The following is a 24,597-nucleotide window of genomic DNA, read 5'->3' as shown; positions in this document are numbered from 1 at the left end:
ATGTGGCAAAACATTATGGTAAACATTTTATGGTATAAGCAAACAATCAGTTCATGTAATCAACGTGTTGGATTAGTGTTGTCAAAAGTACCGACTTTGGTACCAAGTCGGTACTGAAATTTAAAAAAAATGTGACTCTTTGAACGCTTTTGATTGGCCGTTGTGCTGATGCGCTCATTGGATATGTCTGTGATTGACTACAATGATCAACGCACGGGAGCGTTTGAAAGCACAAGCAGGCGTCTATAGGCAGTGAAGAGTGTCATTGATGTATATTTACAACATGTTTTTGAAGCGCTGATCATTGTAGCCAATCACAGACATGTTTGATGAGCGCATGAGCACAGTGGACAATCAGAGGTGTTTACGATTCCACTCAACAGCGCTCAGTGTCAAAAAAAATAATTATTTCACTACCGACTTGGTACCGAAGTCTTCTGTTGGATGATGGTGAAATGGCCAGGAATGAAGATCTGATTGACTTTGACGAGGGCCAAATTGTTATGGCAAGGCGACTGGGTCAGATTATCTCTGAAACGGCGAGGCATGTGTGTTGCTCCCGGTCAGCAGTGGTGAGAATTTACCAACAGTGGTCTGAGGAGGGACAAACCAGAAACCGTTGACAGGGTGTTGGGCGCCCAAGGCTCATCGATGCACGAGGGCAGTGAAGGCTATTCCGTCTGGTCCGAGCCAACAAAAAGTCACAAAATGTCAATGATGGTTATGGGAGGAATGTGTCACAGCACGCAGTGCATCGCATTCGGCTGTGTAGCGGCAAACCAGTCAAAGTGACTATAATGACCCCTGTCCACCGTCAAAAGGACATGCGAGCATCGGAAGTGGACCTTGAAGCAGTGGAAGAAGGTCTCCTGGTGCGATGAGTCTCGTTTTCTTGTACATCACATGGATGGCTGTGTACGTGTGCGCCTAATGGAGGCAGTGTGATGCTCTGGGCAGTGTTATGCTGAGAAACCCTGGGTCCTGCCATTCATATGGATGTAAATTTGACATGTGCTACCTACATTGTTGCAGACCAGGTGCACTCCTTCATGACAATAGTGTTCCTTGGTGGAAGTGGCCTCTTTCAGCAGGATAAATCAACCTGCCACACTGCACACATTGTTCAGGAATAGTTTGAGAAACATGAAGAATTCCCTACAGGACTGGAAGAATCTGAAGCTAATGTCTTTGTGCCTAGTGTGCTTAATGCCTCGACAGATTGGCATTGCCTTACATATTAGGTCAAAAATGTTTTCACACACACACACACACACCCACACACACACCACACACACGTATGTATAAACAAGAATTGACAAAATGTAAAATGTGTAGCTTGAATCCAATGTAAGTCGCTTTGGATAAAAGCGTCTGCCAAATGCATAAATGTACACTTTAAAAATACACTTTACATTTTGACCATGCAGACACATCTGCACCTTTATGACGCATTACATTGGATGCTTTTTTTCCCTCTGTCTCGAAAAAAAATTGGGGATGAAATTTCCAACCCTGGAAATTCAACATCTGTTTGTATATATAATGATATTTTGATATAGTTTGCGATTGTGATGAGTAAAATGTTGTTACATCATAGCTGTGTCTGAAATCACCCCATACCCTTAAGTAGGGTACTATTTGAGGGAACATCTATTTTTAGTGGTGTCAAAACCATAGATGTTATCGAGTGCACTCATTCAATCCCACAATATACCGCAATGACGAGTGTTCAACCATATATGCTCAACGGCTACAGAATACCCATAATGCACTTTGACGGTCTAACTGAATGAATTCCCACAGCAGACCAGAAGATGGAGCCTGTAGCTGGATCATCCATCCATCCATCCATTTTCCAAACCGCTGGTCCAATGTGGCTACAGCGTAATATCATACAGGTATAAATTAATTTTTACTTGATTATTAAGTTGTTTAAAGGTGAACTATGTACAATTTTTGCAGTAAAATATCCAAAAACCACTAGGCCAGTATTATATATTTTGTTCAGTTGAGTACTTAGAATATCCAAAATGTTTCCAACTATTTGTAAATCGTGAGAAATTGCTATTTTAAACTAGGAACCGGGAAGTTTGAGGGAGTCACCTGTCGATTGCTTCATATCTGCGTTACCCTCGGTTAAATGCTTAACTCTCACTGCAGTGTGAACAAGTGTCATAGAAGCTGCCGAGCGAACGTCATAACTTTCTTTTCAACACACTCCGATATATCTTATATGGTAAACAGAGCTGCATTACCTCATACTCATGACTGGAAAACGGAAGTGGTGCCGGCGACCATGTCATAATAAAAGTCCTGTCGGCGACTATGCCATAATAACAGTGCCGCTCTTCAATCGCTCCTGCGGCCTTGCTCAGCTCCACAACACTCTGTTCTGCTCTGCTTCATACTACAGTAATGTTAAAGGTCCTGTTCTTCGTGATCCCATTTTTCAAACTTTAGTTAGTGTGTAATGTTGCTGTTAGAGCATAAATAATACCTGTAAAATTATAAAGCTCAAAGTTCAATGCCAAGCGAGATATTTTATTTAACAGAAGTTCCCTTTCAAAGCCTACAGCGAACGGCCGGTTTGGACTACATCCCTGTACATCCTGCTTTAATTACGTCAGTAGAACAGTTTGTTGACTAACCTCCGCCCACAAGAATACGCGAAAAAGGGGGCGTGGTCGTGTTGCTCCCGCGTGTAGAAGAGGAAGTGTTGCGTTCGTAGAGTGTGTTTGTCGCCATGTCGTCGAGACGCTGTTATTTTCATCCCGGAGTCAAATCACCTTTGTTTGGCTTTCCCAGGGACGCTGTACTTAGAGATCATTGAGCGCATGCATCTACGTTATGGTAAGAGGCGTGACCTTTCCGGGCAACGTGCGCTAAGCTGCTGTCGAATCACAACACGGGAACCGCTGGCACAATCAGAACTCGTTACGTGTTTCTGAAGGAGGGACTTCATAGAACGAGGAAATTCTCAGGCCGTTTTTTGGACAGTGAAAACAGCGGTATACAGATAAGTAAATTGTGTGAAAAATACTGTGTTTTTTTACACGCGAAACATGAACACATGTTATATTGCATACTGTAAACTAGTGCTGTCAAACGATTAAAATTTTTAATCGCGATTAATCGCATTAATGCCATAGTTAACTCACAATTAATCACAATTAATCGCACATTTTTATTTATTCTAAATGTCCCTTGATTTCTTTTTGTCCCATTATTTTTTCTTATTTTAATGCTCTTATCAACATAGAAAAGTGGATCGGCTTGCTTTGTTCAAATGTTTGTTTTATTGAAAACAACATTGGCATACTGTAGTGTTCGATTTCACACCAACATTCTCACTTGAAGCAGTCATTCACACTTGGAGCAAATAATCGCTCACACAATGTAACACTGTCCATCAATAAAAGGGTGAAAAAAAATACTTTGTTGCACAAACAGCCCCTTCAACAGCCCTTTCTAAGGGATCAAAACAAAATAAAATTACAAAGTGCACATGCAAGGTAAACTAGGACTCCGCCTATAGTGCAGTTAAACCAGGGGTCGCCAACTAGCGGACTCCGGTCCAAATCCGGACCGCGAAGCTTTTTGACGTAGGCTAATGAAACAGTTAACGTTGCAATGCTCACTGTTACTACGTTCAGACCCAGACGCGCGGTCAAGCATGCAGGTGCGTTCACACCGGACGCGAATGACGCGACATGCACGGCGCTTAATTCGCGCCGCAGAATGTCTATTTGCGTCTTTGCATTGACTTAAATCACTCGCGCAAAACGCTTCATTCGCGTCCGGTTTGAACGCACCATCAGAGCAGAAAGCAGCACTCAAGACAAGCACTTTTAGTTGAAGACCCCTGAGTTAAACCATGGCATAATACGTTTCTCATTTCGGCGTCTCACGCTTGCCATCCACGTCTACTCTTTTAATGGCCCAAACAAGTGTGGGCATAGACCGTAAAAAAATATGGACGACGCGACTCCATTGACTTCCGCTGACCAAAGTTGAAGCTTTCATAGGCCCGCTCACGGCGCTGACATCTTGGGACCGAGTCTGCGCAGTAGCGATCTCGGGACCGGAGTTGCGCAGTAGAGAACAGGAAGTAGAGGCGCGATTATCAAAAGCCCGCCCACACTCTCGCAGATGCAGAATAATTCATTATGTTGGTGTGAAATAAACAGTTATGGAAGTGTAGAAATTAAAGCTAAAGCTCCAATCTCCTCCCAAAAATCCAGAAAAAAGTCCGTTAGTGCCTCAGTGACAAGTTCATTCAGAGAACCCGTCAATCTCAGCTGTCAATCATGACGTCACACCCCTCGTTTTTATAGCATCAAATAACTCACTAAAACTAAACTTATTTAAAAAACGAACACTTGAAATGAAATTATTGTAATAAAAACTGCCTAAAATGACAGAAACCATCTTTAGGAAACAATTATTTGAAGTGTAATTAAATTGTTTAGTGTGTCTCGCGCCCATTCTAATACATGGAGAGGCGGGGTTTAGGAGCTATACTGGGACCGGCCACCGGGGGGCGATCGAGGCGCGAAAGCTTCAATTTCTGACTGAAGCACTACATGCTTGAGTGTGGGCAGCCGCAGCGTGCCTGATGTTTTGTTTCCGGTCTAGCTACATCCGGAGTGGTGTTGTAGTTTTTCTAACGTTACTAGTTGCTGCAACAGCATGTGAAAAAACTACAAAGTTTGTTAGACCAAAAAGAACGTTAATCTCGCGATAAAAAAATTGACGCCGTTAAAATAGGTTTGCGTTAACGTCGTTAATAACGCGTTTAACTGACAGCACTACTGTAAACACAATCAAAGCTTCAAAAAAACACGAAAAACGTGACCTTTAATAATCGCATCCATGAACATGATTTCTGCCCGAGTCCTATCCTGACTCTTTTCCACCGGCTGTGAGGTGAAGACCACATGTCCCAAAATTCTGCGCTCAAATGTGGCGTCATCAAACTACGCCTTTGTTTTGAACAGGTGACCTCTAGTGGACGGAAAAGTTACATAGTGTAGCTTTAATTACGTGTTATACTTGCTAGTGTTCAAGATAAATCGCTTCATTACTGGAGCTGCTAGTTTTCTAAGTTTCAAATTATTATTAAACGGCAAGCCATACTATGCAAAAGCGGCAAACCTTCCAACACACTCGGTGTCCGAATTCACTCACTCGTTTTAATTCACTCTTTCAAGTGGACTATATTAGTGGATTAATGTAGGGAGTAGTGAATGAGGGTATAGGGGGCAATTTCGAACACAGCCCATGTGTACATGTAGGCAGTTTTACATGGCCTTTAGTTCCCCTGTGGATGAATGTTTTATTGCACCGTGATATCACATCATTGGTTTACAATATAGCCAGGAATATATGCCTTGCAAGGCGGCGTAATGAATAGTGTTTACACTAAATGATTTGTGGCAGAATATACATTTGTATAATGCCAGACATTTCCACATGGAAGTATCCAAGTCGTTTATTGCTGCTTCCAATCAGGGAGGGAAGACATTTCTCCTAATTTATTCTCTCTTCATTGCCTTCATAGTCTCTCCATCATTTACATTTCACACCCCGTCGACCCTAAAATTTCCACGTTCCTCATATATACATTCTGCTCATGTCTGCGTAAGAGCTGGTATTCTCTCTAGCGTTTGTGTGTGCGTGTGCAGGAAATGGTAATGGGAATGTTTTTGGGAGTGTGCACATACTGGCAGGCTGCCAATCTCATCCTGTCACTGTCTCGCTTGGCTCTATGAGCACTTGGTGTTTTTTTTTGGGGGGGGGGGGCTGCAGTTGATTGATTGACAGGTGGTCTTCTCTGTTGAGCTTGGTGCCTGTTGGAAGGCGAGTGATGATAACTACTGCAGTCTAGCCTGTCTCTCGGTTTGGATAGGTTTTTAATACTATATGTATCCCAATTAGGCTTGCTACAATAGTCGGTGTTGCCGGTGTTACCGGTGTCCAGACTCAACACCGGTTACATCACTTGCCCACCGTGGCACCGCCCAGTCTTTTTGATTTTTTTATAGTAATAAAATAATTTAGTTCAGTTAGAGAACAGACAATACAAATAAAAACTGAACGTATCTGCTTAATAAAGCAGGATCCGACCGTGAGTCTCGGCAGCGGCAGGAGTCATTCATCAGATTTAAGAGTGAGGAGCTGACTGAGATGATCGCGGAAGATTTGGTTTCAAAGCGAAACGTAAAAGCGTCTATTTAAGGGAGTTTGTCATTTGTTTTGTTGTTGTGTTTTTCATAAAAAATAATAGACTAATGAACCCACAATTCAAGCAACCCGCAGCCGAATTGGCGCTAATTCAAAACCGAAAGTTAAATGTGCACGGCCGCACAGAGCGCGCATTGTTTACTTTCGCCTGGCTTCGCACCCTCGCGCTCGTGCGGGCGCGTCGAGTATAAACGAGGCTTTACGGACGAACTGTTATTCATTCAAGGCGTGCATCTCAATCATAGACTGATCAATGCTTGATCAGTGCCCTGACTACTGAACTAGGGAACTGATTGAGACGCCCCCATGGCTTCACAGAGCGGGCATTTACAGACGAGCTGTCATTCACGGTGTGTGGATACGCAACACTGGCGCGTTTTCAGTTCAGAGCGGTCGTGTGCATGTTACTTTCGGTTAGATAGAATTAGTGATTTAAAAGCCTCCGCCGGTGATACCGGTATTACCGGTGTTGTCACACATCAATTAACCGGTGGGAAAATTTCCTCACCGTCACATCCCTAATCCCAATGCATAAATGTACAGCTCTGGAAAAAATTAAGGGACATAAGATGAACATTTTTTATTAATTCTACAAGCTTCTGACAGCATTTCTTCCAAATTTCAGATACAAATATTGTCATTTAGAGGATTTATTTGCAGAAAATGACAAGTGGTCAAAATAACGAAAAAAGATGTCATGTTTTCGGACCTTGAATAATGTTTTCAGTGGGTTCAGGTCTGGAGATTGTAATGGCCATGACAGGGTCTTGATCTGGTGGTCCTCAATCCACACCTTGATTGGCCTGACTCTGTGGATTGGAGCATTGTCCTGCGGGAAAAAAGAAACAATGTCAGAGCAGAAGGAAGCAAGTTTTTTTTTTTTCAGTATAACCTTGCACGTTAGCCTGACAAGCCAGACCCACATCAAGAAATTGGGTCTGGGAACACACCATTGGCAGGGCTCAATCTGAGGGGCGGGATAAATAGTTGTCTTTCAAATTCCCTCCGCATGCAAGGATAGCGTGACCAACCAGAGCAACGAAGAAGGTGAAGTGGGCTAGTTGATAGATTAAACTTTTACCATATCCGGTCGGCAAAACTCTGAACACGTCTTCCTTTTTTAAGAATGACTTCAGTGCCGTTCTTTGCTCTTTTCTCAAATAAAATCGTAACTCCAAGTCTTCCAGAGTCGCGGCCGAAGGCAATTTGAAAGACCGCTGTTTGCCAGCTTCTTTGCTTACAAGTAGCATGCGGAAATTATGTTAAGCCCGCCCACCGACTCTATACACGATGTGATTGGCCTGACTAGAGTTTGGTTTTTCCAGCTCGCAAGCCAACGGAGAGTTGCTAGACGACCGCTTCAACTGTGTTGTCGCCTCGCCTGCATCGGGGCAAAAAAGCTGCACTTGAACACACAAGAGAACTACAGCTGACTGTCAACTAGCAATGCGCGTTCTGCACCTGCGTGTGAATGAGACAACTGTCTATTTCTGCCGATATATTCGTCTATATTAAAAAGGGAAACCGACGCTGCAGATACACAAAGCGTAAACAAATCAGCGCGTTCTTACCGTTTTGAATATCAATGCTGCTGATCACTTTCTTTCTTCAACTCCGCTCATGTTAATATTTAAATATTCGCCCAGGAACACCTAGGTAAAATGACGTAAAATTAGAACAGCCTTCTGCCTGTTCTGTTTTGACTTATTTGCTAGCTGTTTTGCTAATATTCTCACGCACTGACTCATTCACTAAGCTGAACAGCCAATCCGAGTTCTCTCTCACAGACGGCCCGACCCCCAAAAAACCAGACGGCATCCGACTAGAGCCAATGGTGTGGAAAACACAGAAAAAACTAAGTCAGCCGACGCTCAAAAACCGGTTTGGTGTGTCCCGGGCTTTACGTATACTGTAAGATAAGTTGTTCACTGAGGAAAAACGCATCTCTAACGCATGCCGATTTATGATTTAGCTTGAAGTGCTTAATATAAATCATATCATAAATCAACTCTCAGGCTGTGTTCACACTTGTAATTCGGTTTCTTGGTTCTTTTGAAAGGAAAATAATACATTTAGTCCTGGTTCGCTTGTTGTTTTTTAAGACCGAGCTTTAAGATTAAAATAAAAATGCATTTTGTGAGGGAACTTAATGAACATCCAAAAACAATGCTGTGTTTTGGGATAAATGCATTCCTTGTATGTGTGTAGTCTACATATGATGGTATTTTGTCCAGCTGAGAACTCGTGAAGAGGTTCTAATATGTATAAAGGAGTCAAAACAGCTGCAGGAATTCCTCTGTTGCACACAAACAAAGATCTGCTGCAAGGAAGATGGTGTTTTTGACACCTGTACTGAACTGTAATGGACAACGTTGCTCGTACGCTTCAGCATTCTGTCCTTTGTGGGGAGTTTTTGGTTCCTTTACATGTCCTTGGTCCGTGTTGAGTTCATATTTCATTCAAACCACACCGGAGTTTGTTTGGAAGCGGACCGGGACCCATCTTTTCCGATTATTTGGTGGGCACCAGGGTTCAGATGGCAGAGTTCACACTTATTCAAATGAACCACACTAACAGAGCAATCGTTTTAATCGAACCAAACATGCCAAATGTGAACACACCCTTAGATTATGCACTTAAAGGGTTAGTTCACCCAAAAATGAAAATTCTGTCATTAATTACTCACCCTCATGTCGTTGGACACCCGTAAGACCTCCGTTCATATTCGGAACACAAATGAAGATATTTTAGTTGAAAGCTGATGGCTGAGAAAGGCTTCACACAGGCCTCCATTGGCATTCAGTACATTGACACTTCCAAGATCCATGAAAGGCACTTAAAACGTCGTTACAAAGTCTATCTCACCACAGTGGCTCTACAATAATCATACAATGCGACGACAATAGTTTTTGTGCGCAAAAAAAAATCAAAATAACACCTTTATCCAACTTGTTCTCGACTTCCGTGTATGCCTCCACGACGCATGCGCGAGAATATGACGCAGATCCGGCGTTCGGACATATGACCCAGAAGCGATTTGTTTACGAGCAGAGGAAGACGCGCGTGTCTAAGCTGTTGGATTCTACATTGATCGTGCTTTAGGTCTCGGCGTAGTGCTCAAAATGGAGCTTAAGTGTGTATTTCATCGATTCCCGAACACCGGCGCTACGTCATATTCTCGCGCATGTGTCGTGGAGGCGCACACGGAAGACAAGAACAAGTTGGATAAAGGTGTTATTTTGATTTTTTTTTGCGCACAAAAACTATTGTCGTCGCATTGTATGATTATTGTAGAGCCACTGTGGTGAGATAGACTTTGTAACGACGTTTTAAGTGCCTTTCATGGATCTTGGAAGTGTCAATGTACTGAATGCCAATGGAGGCCTGTGTGAAGCCTTTCTCAGCCATCAGCTTTCAACTAAAATATCTTCATTTGTGTTCCGAATATGAACGGAGGTCTTACGGGTGTCCAACGACATGAGGGTGAGTAATTAATGACAGAATTTTCATTTTTGGGTGAACTAACCCTTTAAGGCGCAGTCACACTGCACTTTTCTTTCCATTGACTTCTATTCATACGCATTTATCTATGGTCTGCAGCATTATAATATAACCAAACAATTGTTTTATTGGCAGAAAAAAACAACAACAAATTGCTTTCTTTTCTTCTAGAAAGTTTGTCACTCGCATACATTCTATTGTGCTCAATTTTAGCACTCGTGATATTTCTTTCATATCACTGGTGTTGTTCAAAAGGTGTTTTAAGAGAGAGCTGTTTATTCAAGCTACTTTGAATAGATGAGATTACCTGAAGAACAGTTCCTGGAATTACACCACATTGCCTTACTGTGAAAACACATTACTGGCTCCTGTGAAATAAAAAGCCTTATGTTGTTGTACTGAACCAGTATCAATACGATCTGTCTCTGTCACTGCTCAGCGAACATTAAATTTAAACTGCAATCACGGGTCAATCTCTCATGCCCCATAAATCCATGAGCACCATCGCTTAATTGAATTGCCTGGTTTTGAGAACCCTGGGCAAGTCTAGCTCTCTCTGTATTCTTTATCTCTCATCATGGGGTCCAAATGGAAAAGCACCAGTTTTTTAGCTGGAGAGGTTCACCTTGTCCAACACACACACATGCACGCACGCACGCTTCTTTGTGGGGACTCTCCTTAGACGTAAGGGTTTTAATACCGTACAAACTGTATATTCTCTCCCCCTGCACTAACTCTATACCCCTAAACCTATACATCACACAAAACTTTCAGCATTTTTTACAATTTGTAAGATTTATAATCTTGTTTCCTCATGGGGACCTCAATTTAGGTCCCACAGTGACACGAGTCCCCATGACTCAGTGTGCATTCAGGTTAAAGTCCCCACCAGCATAGAAAAAATATGAACATACACACACACAGCGCACACACACACACACACACACACACACACACACACACTTACTGATGCATATGGTTTGTTTTTGCCCATATGCTCATTACGACTAGGTGGTGTGATGGTGTATAACGTACGTCAGTAGAAATGTCAACAAATATCCGATCCTGCTGTCTGTCGTTATATCCTCACTCCTCTGCATGTTTTAAAAAATCTGACACCACCGAGCAAATAAATTGTCTTCTGTTTCTCAAATAGATAAACGCAATATAATTGTTCCTTATCGGTTATCTTGCAATTGTTATTATTATTTATCATTTCAGAGGATGAACTCATTTCCCAATTTTTTTACTTTTACTTTTGTTTAGTCTTTTAATTAAAACTTTAATAACACTGTTTAATGTAATCGCTAGCAAATCTCAAAATAAATATAAATGTTTTTATCCCATACTTTTATTATGTTGTGATGCCTAAATTGACTAGTTTTTAGTGTTTTATTTTAATAAATTTAGACAATTTAGTATAGAATTTAAATATTGGTCGTTTAACAGTTATCAGCCATAACAGCTTATCATATTGGACATAATTTATATAAATATATAAATAATTATGAGAATGTATATAGAATATATATATATATATATATATATAGAGAGAGAGAGAATAATTATAGGTAAACACACAAACATGTGTGGGATATGCAGGTATTGTACAATAGGAATTGTGTATATATGTATATGTAACACGTTAGCTTGAATTTCCAGCAAAATTATATCATGATACGGTTACTGTGAAATGAAGTGACTCTAACTGTGATGTTGTCCCACCCACCCCAAAATGCTCATGCATGTCATTGTAATGAAATAAGAATGCGAGTGTCAGCCTCCATCTCATGTAGCCCTCTAATTGTAACCTCCTGATTGAGCTGCCAGTCATCGTCAGGCTAAAAATAGGCGGCCGAATGCGGGGAAGCCAAGAGCCTTGTGTGAGTGTGCGTGTGTGAGGGCGCCAGAAAGTGAAATGGGGTAAAGATGAGTCGAATGCAGTGAGACGGATTGTCTCTCTCCTTGTGCATGAATGTAAATAAAACCTGTGGTTGTGACGGCTAGATCCACAGGCATCCAGGAGGCATACAGATGTTCATCTGAAACACTACTGCTGGAGGTCAAAGGAGGGCCGTGAAGGAAAGAGGATGATGAAAAGGGAAAAGGGAAAAAAATATGAAATGCTGGAGCCATGAGAAGCCATAGTCAGCAAGCCAGCTGTGCTTAAGTAAAGAAAATCCAATGCATGTTGTGATTTATTTATAGGTAAACACACAAATATACAGGATTTGTACATTGATTTGCAGTATATGTCATAAACATTTTTTGACGTTGGTTGTGGATTGTATGGAAGCAGGTCTAAATGCGAGCTTGCAGTCGATTGTAAGAAAGGAGCAGAACTGATGAAATGATTCATACATCACTAGAGAGAAGTCTGTCATTTTCCCGCATGGCCGAGTTATAACATTATGTTGATTTAAAAATCATGAAAACGCATTTTAAAAGATGTATATGCATGAATGATTCATTGATAATAAGATCAATAATTTGCATTTATACAATCGATTTCTTTCATGCTAAGTATAGATTTTTTTTTTTCAATGATTGCAGGATTATATCAGGAATTAATTGTATATTCATTTAATTTAATATAAATCTTGAAAAATGTACCTTTTTATAATTTGAATTTTTTTTTCTACTTCTAAACATTTTAAATCTATCTATATCTGAATACTTTTGTTCAGCAAGATGCATTAAATTGATCAAAAGTGACAGTAAAGACATTTATATTGTCATGACATTTTCTATTTTAAATTGAATGCTGTACTTTTGAACTTTCCATCAAAGAATCATGAAAAAAAAAAAAAGATGCATCAGTTTCCACAAAAAAAAAAGCAAAAATTGTTTTCAACCTTGATCCATAAGAAAAAATGTTTCTTGAGTAGCAAATCATATTAGAATGATTTCTGAATAGGGGTTAAATGGATTGTAGTTGACCCGTGATCCTTACAGACCTGGCCCCGCGGTTCGGCACGCATGTGATTTTGTGGATTAATTGCAAAGTTTAACCATGATAGAGTGAAAGTTAATCATTTGCATGTGTTTTGCCAGTTTACACATTCAAGCAATTTAAACCATGCCAGCGCAAGAAGAGACGAAAGAGAACTTAGTTCAGTACTTGCACGCTGTATAGCCATGAACAACTAATTGATTCCTCTTTCATATCTCCTTCCGCTTGAATGGACACACGCACACACAAAATTGTCAAAATACCCGTCTCGACAAGGATTCTCATAAACCCAGTCGGTTATGTCTTAAGTGAACTTAAACAATTGAGAAAGAAATCAAATGTGTATCATTATTTTGGATCCCTGCATTCGGTCTTTAAAATGACGTTGTAACTAATGTTAATCAAACAACAACACCGCTTTAACAAAGATGAATCTATATGTAATCCATACATTTAACACTATAGTGTTATTTTACATTTAGGACTAGTTGCATTTCTGTACCTGAATACTACAGTTAGACCTTACTTTATTTGTAACTTTGTTATATTGTATTTATCTATGCTTTTAATTAGTGTATTTGTTCTTACAACCCCAAATCCGAAAAAGTTGGGACAGTATGGAAAACGCGAAAAAAAAAGAAGTGATTTCTAAATTTACTTTGACTTGTATTTCATTGCAGACAGTATGAACACAACATATTTCATGTTTTGTCTGGTCAACTTCATGTCATTTGTAAATATGCATCCTTTCCTGTCATTCAGACCTGCAACACATTTCAAAAAAAGTTGTTAAAGACAGTAAAGCATTTACCACTTTGTAATGTTGCCATTCCTTTTCACAACACTTAAAAGACGTTTAGGGACTGAAGACACCAAGTGATGAAGTGTTTCAGGTGTAATTTTGTCCCATTCTTCCTGCAAACAAGTCTTAAGGTGGGCAACAGTACGGGGTCTTCGTTGTCGCATTTTGCGCTTCAAAATGTGCCACACATTCTCTATTGGAGACAGGTCGGGACTGCAGGCAGACCAGTCAAGTACCCGTACCCTCTTCCTCTGCAGCCAGGACTTTGTAATGTGTGCAGAATGTGGTTTTGCATTGTCTTGTTGAAATATGCATGGACGTCCCTGGAAAAGATGTCTCCTTGAAGGCAGCATATTATGCTCCAAAATCTCTATGTACTTTTCAGCATTAATGGTGCCTTCACAGAAGTGCAAGTTACCTTTGCCAAGGGCACTGACACAACCCCATACCATGACAGACCCTGGCTTTTGGACTTGTTGCTGGTAACAGTCTGGATGATCCTTTTCTTCTTTGGTCCGGAGCACACAGCGTCCATTCCTCCCAAAAAATACCTGAAATACTGATTCATCTGACCACAGTGCACGTTTCCACTGTGTGATGGTCCATCCCAGATGCCTCCGAGCCCAGAGAAGTCAACGGCGCTTCTGGACACTGTTAACATAGGGCTTCCTTTTGGCACAGTACAGTTTTAACTGGCATTTGTGGATGTAACTACGTATTGTGGTACTTGACAAAGGTTTGCCAAAGTAGTCCTGAGCCCATGTGGTGATATCGCTTATAGATGAATGACGATTCTTGATGCAGTGCCGCCTGAGGGATCGGAGATCACGGTTGTTCAGCTTAGGCTTGCGCCCTTGTCCTTTACGCACTGAAATTCCTCCAGATTCCTTGAATCTTTTATGTTATGCACTGTTGAATGTGAAATATCCAAATCTCTTCCTATCTTTCTTTGAGGAACATTGTTTTTAAACATTTCAAGAATTTTCTCACGTATTTGTTGGCAAACTGGCGATCCTCGGCCCATCTTTGCTCCTAAAGGATTAGACCTTTCTTGGATGCTGCTTTTGTACCAAATCATAATTACAATCACCTGTTGACATCACCTGTTTCAAATCACATCATTATTTAACCATTTTACCTCATTACTAGCCCTAAATTGCTCCTGTCCCAACTTTTTTTTAAATGTGTTGCAGTTCTGAATGACAGGAAAGGATGTATATTTATAAATGACATGAAGTTGACCAGACAAAACATGAAATATTTTGTGTTCATACTGTCTGCAATGAAATACAAGTCAAAGTACATTTAGAATTTAATTGTTTTTGCGTTTTCCATACTGTCCCAACTTTTTCTGATTTGGGGTTGTACTTTTCTTTACTGACCCCCCCCCCCCCCCCCCCCATTTTATCGTATTGTTCTGAATATAAGAAATTGCTTAGAAATACATCTGAAAAAAAGCGTTTTTGTCTTATATTCATTCGTTTTTTTATCGTTTGTACATTTTACCAGTATTTACCATACTTTCAATACAAAAATTAAAATATGAAAAATATGCAATGAAAATTAGGTTACACTTTATTTGAAGGCGTCATTGTTAAAGTATAGTTGTATATTTTAAGTACTGAGTAATATTAATTAACTACATGTACTTACTATAGGGTTATGGTTGGATTAGGGTTTGATTGAGGGTAAGTTGCATGTAATTATGCATAATGTAATGTTATTACTATGGTAAGTACACGTAACATGTAACAAGGACAATGTAAAATAAAGTGTTATCAAAAATGCTTTTATTTGAAAAAAAAAATGTGTTCTTCAAAAAGCCTTTTCCCAGAAATATATTAAAATAAAAGTCATTTTAATTTGTAATATTTCACAATATAACCATTTTACTGTATGTCTTGATTAAATGAATGCAGCATTGGTGAGCAGAAGAGACTTCTTTCATAACATATAGAACATAATTTTATCTTTATTTTGATCATCACAAACCATGCATAATCATCTTTTCCCCTTATGGCTCCCTCACTGAGCGTGTATGCATGTTTTTATATATCTGCCCTTCAAAGTGCCGCAGGGGAATGAACGAGCCCAAATCTAACATGAAAGACCTGTAGATTACGTTCTGCTTGAAGTCCCCAAATGGCTGTGCTACAGGCATGAGAGAGAAAAAAACACGAGCAGAGGAATGGGGAGGTGAGAACCCCCCTCCACACACACACACACACACACACACACACACACACCTCCTCCTCCTCCCCCACCCCCTCCCGTCGTGTGCAAGCGTGCTGCCAGTGCTGCAGTCCAGAATGTTTTTCCGCGTCCGCAGCTCTGCTGAGTTGTCACCCTCCGGAGCGCAGCAACAACAGAGGAGAAAAGAAAGAAAGGAAGGAAGGAGAAAAGATTGTTTTGCAGAGATCAGTCATTTGGCCAGCTATATTTGTAGGATCTTGCACAGTATGAGAAGAGGTTGACGCTTTCCTGGGGGTTCAACATCTCACCTGCGATCACTGACTGCGTTTAAAAACCTTTTATTGAGGCTGATCGATTTGAACAGGATGCTGCGGTTCGTGTGGCTTATCCCGAGAGCTTTTTCAAAGAAATAACCCGTCTCCACTGATTTGACCTGCGTTTGGCGAAAATCCACAATTGGGAACTGAGAGAGAACCGCGTTTTTGCGTCTGCATGGAATGAGAACAGAATTTAAATTGGGATTGAGGTGTTTTGACAATGACAGTTTCTGTACGGCTACTGAATCACAGTGTGGGTCTCTTTCTGGTCCTGTGAGGGGACAATGCAGTTCATGGTGTATGTTTTGAATCAATAGATTGTTTGTTTGGTTTTACTGTTGTTATGTGCATGTGTCAGCCAGCAGACGTGTGGGCTGCGTCGATCTAACGGGTCTGCGAGACTTGTGTCCTTCAGGACACACAAGCATCCTTGTCGGAACGTGAGGTAAACGGAGAGACATTCAATATAATCGCTCTGTGCTGCCGTACACACTGCTGTTCTAAATGCACTCGTGGGAACGTTGTTTTCGCTAGAGTGAGAGAGTACAGCGTGTTCAGTTTGCCTCCGTGACTCTTAGTGGGGTCAGTAGGTTCATTCCACACGATTTCAAAGTCATTCTTTTTGCATTAGTAAAAAAGACTCTTTGGATTTAGATTTTACACTATTTACATGTGAATGAGGAGACCCCAAACATATTTATTGTTTATGTTGAGCATTACTTTAGGTTGATTTTTGGATACCGAAGCTAGAATTAGGCTAGCCTAATTTTGTCCGACAGAGCAAACGGTCTCAAAAGATTTTGACTGGAGTATTATTGTATTGAGGCGATGTTGTGCCCGGCCTCCTGTTTCCCTCTCCTGAGGGATTTGTCCCAGTTGCGGTGCCTGCTCGGTTGGCCACGACAACGAGGTGTTTGTGTCACAGGCACAAATCGACCAGTTTGTCATACCAAGCCACTTCCAGGTAGCAAGGTGAGTATTGCATGTGAAGATCATAGTTCAATATATCGTTTTTATGTATTATGGTACTTGTTCATTTGCTGTTTGCTGCAGGAATATTACAGGTTTTTTCCCCCACTTATTTTACTTCTTTCCATATGCCCATATTCCATATGGCATTAAGCATTTACTTGTAGAGGAAACCAAACATTTCAGGACAATTTCAGAAAAATATGAATGTTATGGGAATGGGGAAAGAAGTCGTGCCTAGGGCTGCACGATTATGACAAAAATCATAATTGTCGATTATTCCCTTGAAATTGTAATTGCGATTATTCATTTTGATTATCACAATTTACATTGAATGATGTTTTGAGTAGCCTTATGCCATTGTTTAAAGCGATTACATGCCATATTGTTTTATCAAAATAAACAAGCTTAAAACACTATTCCTGAAAAACTTTTATTGCTTTTCTATAGTATTAAAGGGATAGTTTACCCAAAAATGAAAATTCTGTCATCATTTACTCACCCTCAAGATGTTCCAAACCTGTATGAGTTTCTTTGTTCTGCTGAACACAAAAGAAGATATTTTGAAGAATGTTTGTATCTAAGCAGATAGAGCAGCCATTGACTACTATAGTAGGGAAAAAAATACTATGGAAGTCAATGGTTGTTCTATCTGCTGTGTTACAAACATTCTTCAAAATATCTTCTTTTGTGGTCAGCAGAACAAAGAAACTCATACAGGTTTGGAACATCTTGAGGGTGAGTAAATGATGACAGAATTTTCATTTTTGAGTGAACTATCCCTTTAAGCCTCAAATGTCATATTTTTTTTTATATTATTTAAAGAAACCAAACTAAAGTAAAAAAATATGCATAGTATTATAATGTTTTTGTAATTGCGCCTTTGAACGGTTACATAATTGTGGCATCCGTAATTGTAATCCCGATTACAAATTCGATTAATTGTGCAGCCCTAGTCATGCCTTTAATGGGAATATAGTTGCACAGTTTACAATAATAAAATTGTGCTTTTAAGAATACAATCGTAATAGTATAATGGTAATAGAATACTTTCTCCTGGCAAAGCAAAAAAAAAAAAAAAGTCAAAACATTAACTTAAATTCATAATTTTTTGACCGTCACAAAAATAGCCTAAAAAAAAAGACATTATAAAAACCTAAAGTAAAATGATTAATGTACTAAAACCATCACCTTTACTTTATTTTTGGAAAGGGACTTTTATGAAATGATTCTCAAAACATTAAGACATACATTTTTATTTGTTTTATTATCACACTAAAATGTCATTCTGAAGTACAGATGGCTCAGATTCCATGTCTTTCCATCTCAATGGCGATTATACTGTGTTCATACAGACACATTACACTAATTGCTCCGTAAAAACATTAAATGTAATTGAAGAACCGAGTGAGAAGACTGCAAGCAAGAACTCCCCTCCCCCCCTTTAACCTAATTACTCTTGCTTTCACTGGGCCGATTTCAGCTTTGAAACTTTTAACTAAATTGCTATCGATTCTAGAGTGGGAAAGCGAGTGTCTGGGCTTCCATTGCAGTGGTTAAAGTGGGTGCAACGGCTTGCCGCTGATCAGGATAAATCCGATTTCTCTCAGCCTGATGCACAGGCCTTTCGACTGGGCTATGTGAAGGCCCCCACAGAGATGATTCTAATTATGAGCTGGGCCTGGCTGATTCCCAGCAGTGATGAGGTCATGTGCAGACATGGTGTCTTATAAGAGGGGACCGAGATGATGGTGGCCTTTCTCGGTCTCAAGAGCGCCTTCTCTTGCCATATCATATTCGTTCACCCTGTCCTTGAGGGAGAAGGGAAAAGAGATGGTAATGATGCCATCTTGTCTGTCCTGGGTTCTGTCTCTGGGGATCTGAATGCGGAGGCGCCGTCGTTTTTAACTGACACTTCGGTGATGGCAACTCAAGGTCCTCCGGCTTGTTAATGGAGGGGAGATAAGCCTGCCTCTCATTCATTTGCTCTAAATAGGTGTATGGGAACATCAATAGTTTCTTGAAATGAGGCTACCCAGCGCTTTGCAACTGTCAACATTGTAGACAGATGCATCAGTCATTTGGTAAAAGGAAAGGTAGCCTTGAGCTTAGAGGGATAGTTCACCCAAAAATGAAAATTCTGTCATCATTTACTCCCCATCGAGTTGTTCCAAACCTGTATGAGTTTCTTTCTTCTGCTGAAAACAAAAGAAGATATTTTGAAGAATATGGAATACCAAACAGTTGATAGTGTTGACTATCAACCCCTATGTTGACTTGCATAGGGGGGAAAAACCATGGAAGTCAATGGTGCTCATCAACTGTTTGGTTATAGACCTTCTTCAAAATATCATCTTTCTGTTCAGCAAACAAAGAGTGAACTACTTTGGGTGGACTATCCCTTAAACAGTACTAGTAGCACAATGTGCTTAAATTGTTTAGAAAAATTAGCATTTTAGCCTAGGGTAAAATTAAAACCAAAATTTGTGTTCTGATTTGCCGTTAATTTGTTGATTTTAAAATACATTTTCATTTCAACACACAACAAAACAATTTAATAGATAGTCAAAATTCATTGTCATTTATCAAAATGAGCAAATCCATTCCAATGAGTTCCCCTTTTAGCTAAAGTGGCAAGATATAATTTGCAACTTAAATGTGGAAATGTGTAAATAATTCAGTGGCTAAGCTCCCAGCCCAGGGTCTGTAGCATCTCCACAGGGCTAAATTGGCACCGCGTCAAGGGCGTACCAGAAAGAGAGCACTTCATTTATTATTTGATCAGGCCTCTAGAGCAATGTACACTGGTGATAGATTCAAAGTTTTAATTAAAGTGAATGAAGGTAGGAAGGTGAAGAATTTAATTTGTAGCCTGTGGCAAATTTGTTTGTATGTTGGTCCTCCTTTTTTTGTGGGCATATTGGTACTTGATGTTCAGATGTGTTGTTGAAATGCATGGTTAATTTATTTGCTCTAGGGACTAATCAATGCAAGGTAAGTGATATACTGGGTTGTTTTTGAGATGTTCACAGCTGGAATCAGGTATATTAATGACTGAGGGTTCTGAATACACACATGCTCAAAACCACACACACTCAACAGTACCAACCCCCCCTCCCAAAAAAAAAACACTTGATACGGTTTCTTTCTACCAGATACGCCAATACCATCAACTCCAACAGGGCTCCAGAAAAGGCTTTATCTCCACCGTACGGCCCTAGGATTACCGCTCAAAATCCTGTCATTCTCTCATTAAAAAGGTGGATAAGAGGATAACTGTCTGTTGGGAGGGAAGAGATGGGACACATAAACCTTCAACACCTCCAGAAGTCAGATTGTTTGATTCGTAAAAGAAAGGCTGGGGAATGAGGAAGGATTAGCTAAATTAATTCGACGGTATTTGGACACAGGCCATGTCCTAATGAAAGACAGTTCGGAAAACCCAGTGTAACGTGAAGGAGATATAATGATTCTTTCTCCCAGTTTGCTTCTTAACGGCTTTTGACAATAAATGTCAGTGTTTTAAGGCAGTTACAGCCTCTGGGGCCTTCTGGACCACTGGATAACGGCTGTCACTCATTGATTTTTGCTAGGCAGCCAGTGACTTACCACTCAGATTAATAATTAATTTGGCAGATATTGAAGCACACCCTTGGGGGGCGTTGAGTGGGCTGAACGCCCACACCTCCAGCCTCGGACTAACTTGATAGAAACAGATTATTCTGTGGTGCAATGATTTAAAAGTAATTAATAAAGTTGACATGGATTTTAAGAAGAAAGAATCAGGTAATGCTTTAAAAAAACAATTATCTAATTTTTACCTGGTCTTAGTTCTTCTGTCTAGACATAATTGAGCTTGCGTTTTTTGTCAGAAAGCCCAGTATGTTTACTCCTTTTTCCTGCCCATTCATGCAAGGATTATCTTTCTTTGTTGCTCTGTCTTTTTAGTCGGATTCTAAACCTTTACCCATAATTTGAGTTGAATACCTTGTCTTTAATGCAGCTCTGCTAAGCTGATGAAATTCCTTGAAAAGGGCATTCATCAGGTTATTGTGGGATTTCACCTTTTGTTGAAGTCACCTTTTGCAAGTCCAATCCAGTAGGCCAGTCAGGGAGATAAATGTTGGTTTTAGAGTGTGCAATGAAAGTCACGCAGTGCGCACATTTCTAGTAAAGTGAGCAGATTGAGGGGACATTCATATTTGACCTTCATTGATATTCCCTTCCGGAGATAATCAAAGAGAGAGCCTTGCTGTGCTATTCATCTTCAAGCAACACAATCCGTCCCACTCATTTTCCCAAACTGCGCATAAAAAAAGAGAGGGTTGTCACAGCCTGACACATGATTAGTAGCAACGTCGCTTTTATGGCAGGTACACACATGAACAGACGCATCACTCTGTAATTTATGGATTCGCTTCAAATGATACTGACATATCTCGACACATGGCCTAGTTCCTCCTTTGCTCAACCTATATATAATTCCCTATCTCCAGTGTCCTTCACCTGCCCTCCTGAAATCCCCTTATCCTACTTTTTCTTGGTTCTCTCACCATTTCTCAGCCTCCCACTCACCGTTCCTGCTACTCTGTCAGTGTCTTCCATTTACTTATCCGAGGACTCTTGATCCAAACTCTGTCCACTCTCAGTTTTGCTCAGACAAGCCTTTTATTAATGTCTTTTTTTTTCTTCTTTTTTTTCCTGCAGTATGCCTCGGCTGGATGTCTGCTGTCCCTTCACCACAGCGAGAAGCCAGAACATGAAGAAGTGTGTGAGTTTCGCCCGTACACCTGCCCATGCCCGGGGGCCTCCTGTAAATGGCAGGGCTCCCTGGAGGCCGTCATGCCACATCTCATGCATGCCCACAAATCCATTACCACCTTACAGGGCGAGGACATTGTCTTTCTGGCCACGGATATCAACCTACCCGGGGCTGTGGACTGGGTCATGATGCAGTCATGTTTCGGCCACCACTTCATGCTGGTTCTAGAGAAGCAGGAGAAATACGAGGGACACCAGCAGTTCTTTGCAATCGTGCTGCTCATCGGCACGCGAAAGCAAGCGGAGAACTTTGCCTACCGCCTCGAGTTGAACGGTAACCGTAGGCGGCTCACGTGGGAGGCCACGCCACGCTCGATCCACGATGGTGTAGCGGCGGCCATCATGAACAGTGACTGTCTTGTATTTGATACCTCTATCGCTCACCTGTTTGCAGACAACGGCAATCTGGGTATCAACGTGACCATCTCCATGTGCTGAGGTGGCAGCGTTAGGCTTTTTCCATTGATCCGAAACCTTGGACAACCTCTGCTCCCTACCTGACTGCAGATTCTGAAGGCTACAGTTGGGAGATATTTCTGTTCAAGAGTCATCTGCTGAAACAACGCAGACTTTCCAGATTCACTTGTAGGTTAGAATGGTAGGTGTTCTTCTCGAGATGAAGAGGGGAGTGTGCAGGTGTTGGCAGTCAGTTGAAGTGCAATTGAGATTTTCTCTTGTTCGCCCCAACCTTCAGAACCTTCCCATTATACCTACAGTGAAGTTCAGGTGCGGATGACCACATTTATTGTCTGGGATGTCCGGCCCAAAATTCACAGGAACTTGACAAGTGAATCTAGCTTCACAGAATCAAAATGCTAAATTGGGAAGAGTCTAGGCATGAATGTGTAACATTTGCCTCAGAAAAAAAAAACTGTGTACAAAAACTGCACTGACTACTTTGGTTTTCCTCTTGGGGTATCAAGAGGAACCATGGCAATGTAAATGTTGATCCTATGAATTTCATGGTTGTATAATGGCTTGATAAAACAATACCCAAAGTGGAGATAACCGTGTGCATGGTGGAAATAAAATTCACTTGCAGAAATGACTACAGAACCACCATGTTTGTAAGGCAAGAATCTAACCTCTGTTTTTTTCCTTTCCTTACCTTTTTCTTTTACTATATCTGTCTTCAATGTTGCAAGACGAAGATGAGGACAATTCTGAAATTTTGTTATTTTGAGGTCCTGGTTTGTGATCAAAACATATTCAACATCACCAAATGAAATGACAGAACTACAGCCAACCTTTTCAAATTTTCTGTTACCTATGATCTAATGCCACATAATAGATATATTTGTACATGATGCTTGATTTTTAAATGGATAGTTGACCTACCAATGATAAATCTGTCAACATTTACTCTCCCTCATGTCGTTTTGTGGAACACCAAAGCAGAAGTTTAGCAGAATATCTCGGCTGTTCTCTTTCAATACAATGTACGTGGATGTGGACCAAGGGTTGTCAAGCTCCAAAAAGGACAAAAAAAAGCACCATACATGTAGTCCATACGACTTGTGCACTAGTCTCCTCAAGCCATATGTTAGCTTTGTGTGAGGAATTACTGAAACCTAAGATGTTTTACACAGAAAACCGTGCCTTTCACTTTCATTGTATCTAAAGAGCAGCTTGCACATTTAGCTAGACGACTCCTTTTGTGTTCCATGAGGTAAAGAAAATCATACGGATTTCAAACAATGAGAAAATGATGACAGAAACTACTCCTTTAATATGGGTGTTCCACCTTTGTGTACATTTGTCTTGTCACCAATGACTGTATGTAAAAGATTAAGCCTGCGCACAAACAACAATCTGTTATTTTGACGTTGATTAAGTGTCCGCATTTGACTGGTTTTGTTGTCTTTGTACGTTTCTTTCTTTATATTCAAGGTAATCTGTAAGATTAAGGAAAGCTTTTGTAAATATATAAACGACTTTAGTTTTGTTGATATTTGTTGTTATTGTTAAGTCTCTTTAAAATGATTGTTTAGTCTAGAGTATTAAGATCCGAGCAATTCCTCACTCTCCCCTTTGGTCAATGAACCCACAATGCCTTACTTGTATACAAACTTAGTCTTTTAGAGTCTGCTTTCTTCAAGGACTCAAGTGTGTCAGGTTCAGGTCACTATGCTCCAAACCTCCAGTGTCTTGAAAGAGACTTAAATTTACAAAGTGGCATTACGAGTGGGAAGGACATGCCGCGTTCACAGGTCGTCCAACTTTGCCCCCAAAACCTGCTGCAGTAACCATTTCACTTACACTGTTGGAACCCAGCCTCTTATCAAATACCTCTGATGACCTTTGGAGATGTCTGTGCAAGAAGAGCATTGATATCCCGGAATGTGGGTGGTTCTGTGAAGAAGAGATCCCAAGTTTGATGCACAACTTCACACCATCAGCTCTTTGTCTTCTATTTCATTCTCTCTGAAAAAAAATAATTTAAAAATGTAAATTAAATGTTTTATAAATCTGTTGTAGAGCAAATGTATTCTGTTTTGTTGAACAATTTGTACATTTATAGACCCATAGAAGGAGATGGAAAGTATGCTCATGTGGTCAGCGTATTCGCTCCTGGACAGACTCGCCACCCCCCCCCCCCCCCCCCCAATGAGTGTGCTCTCTACGTGCAGTTGTCATGGCAACTAAATATGCTAATGAGAAATCTAATGAGAAGCTCATTCATGCCTAGTAGAAAATTCTTGTATATATTTTTTTAAATTCTCCTGATTAGTCTGAAATCCTATTTTGTAGATGACGAGATCAAAATCAGTGATTTGTCAAGGTATTTACAGGACATG

At 40.5% G+C, this 24,597-nt stretch overlaps 1 protein-coding gene across 1 annotated transcript in view; it reads left to right on the top strand.

Annotated features, from left to right (window-relative positions):
- Positions 1-24,286, top strand: part of siah2l (seven in absentia homolog 2-like) — a 43,224-nt gene extending 18,938 nt beyond the window's left edge. The window contains exon 2 of the mRNA XM_079835967.1: positions 21,686-24,286. Within this exon, the coding sequence (XP_079692093.1) occupies positions 21,686-22,237 (552 nt within the window). The 3' untranslated portion in view covers positions 22,238-24,286. The remainder of the gene's footprint in view (positions 1-21,685) is intronic.
- The last annotated feature ends 311 nt before the right edge of the window (positions 24,287-24,597 follow it).

This window comes from Gobio gobio (genome assembly GCF_949357685.1).
Source record: "Gobio gobio genome assembly, chromosome: 14".
In the NCBI taxonomy this organism is placed as follows: domain Eukaryota; kingdom Metazoa; phylum Chordata; class Actinopteri; order Cypriniformes; family Gobionidae; genus Gobio; species Gobio gobio.
This window is presented reverse-complemented; position numbering and strand designations above follow the sequence as displayed.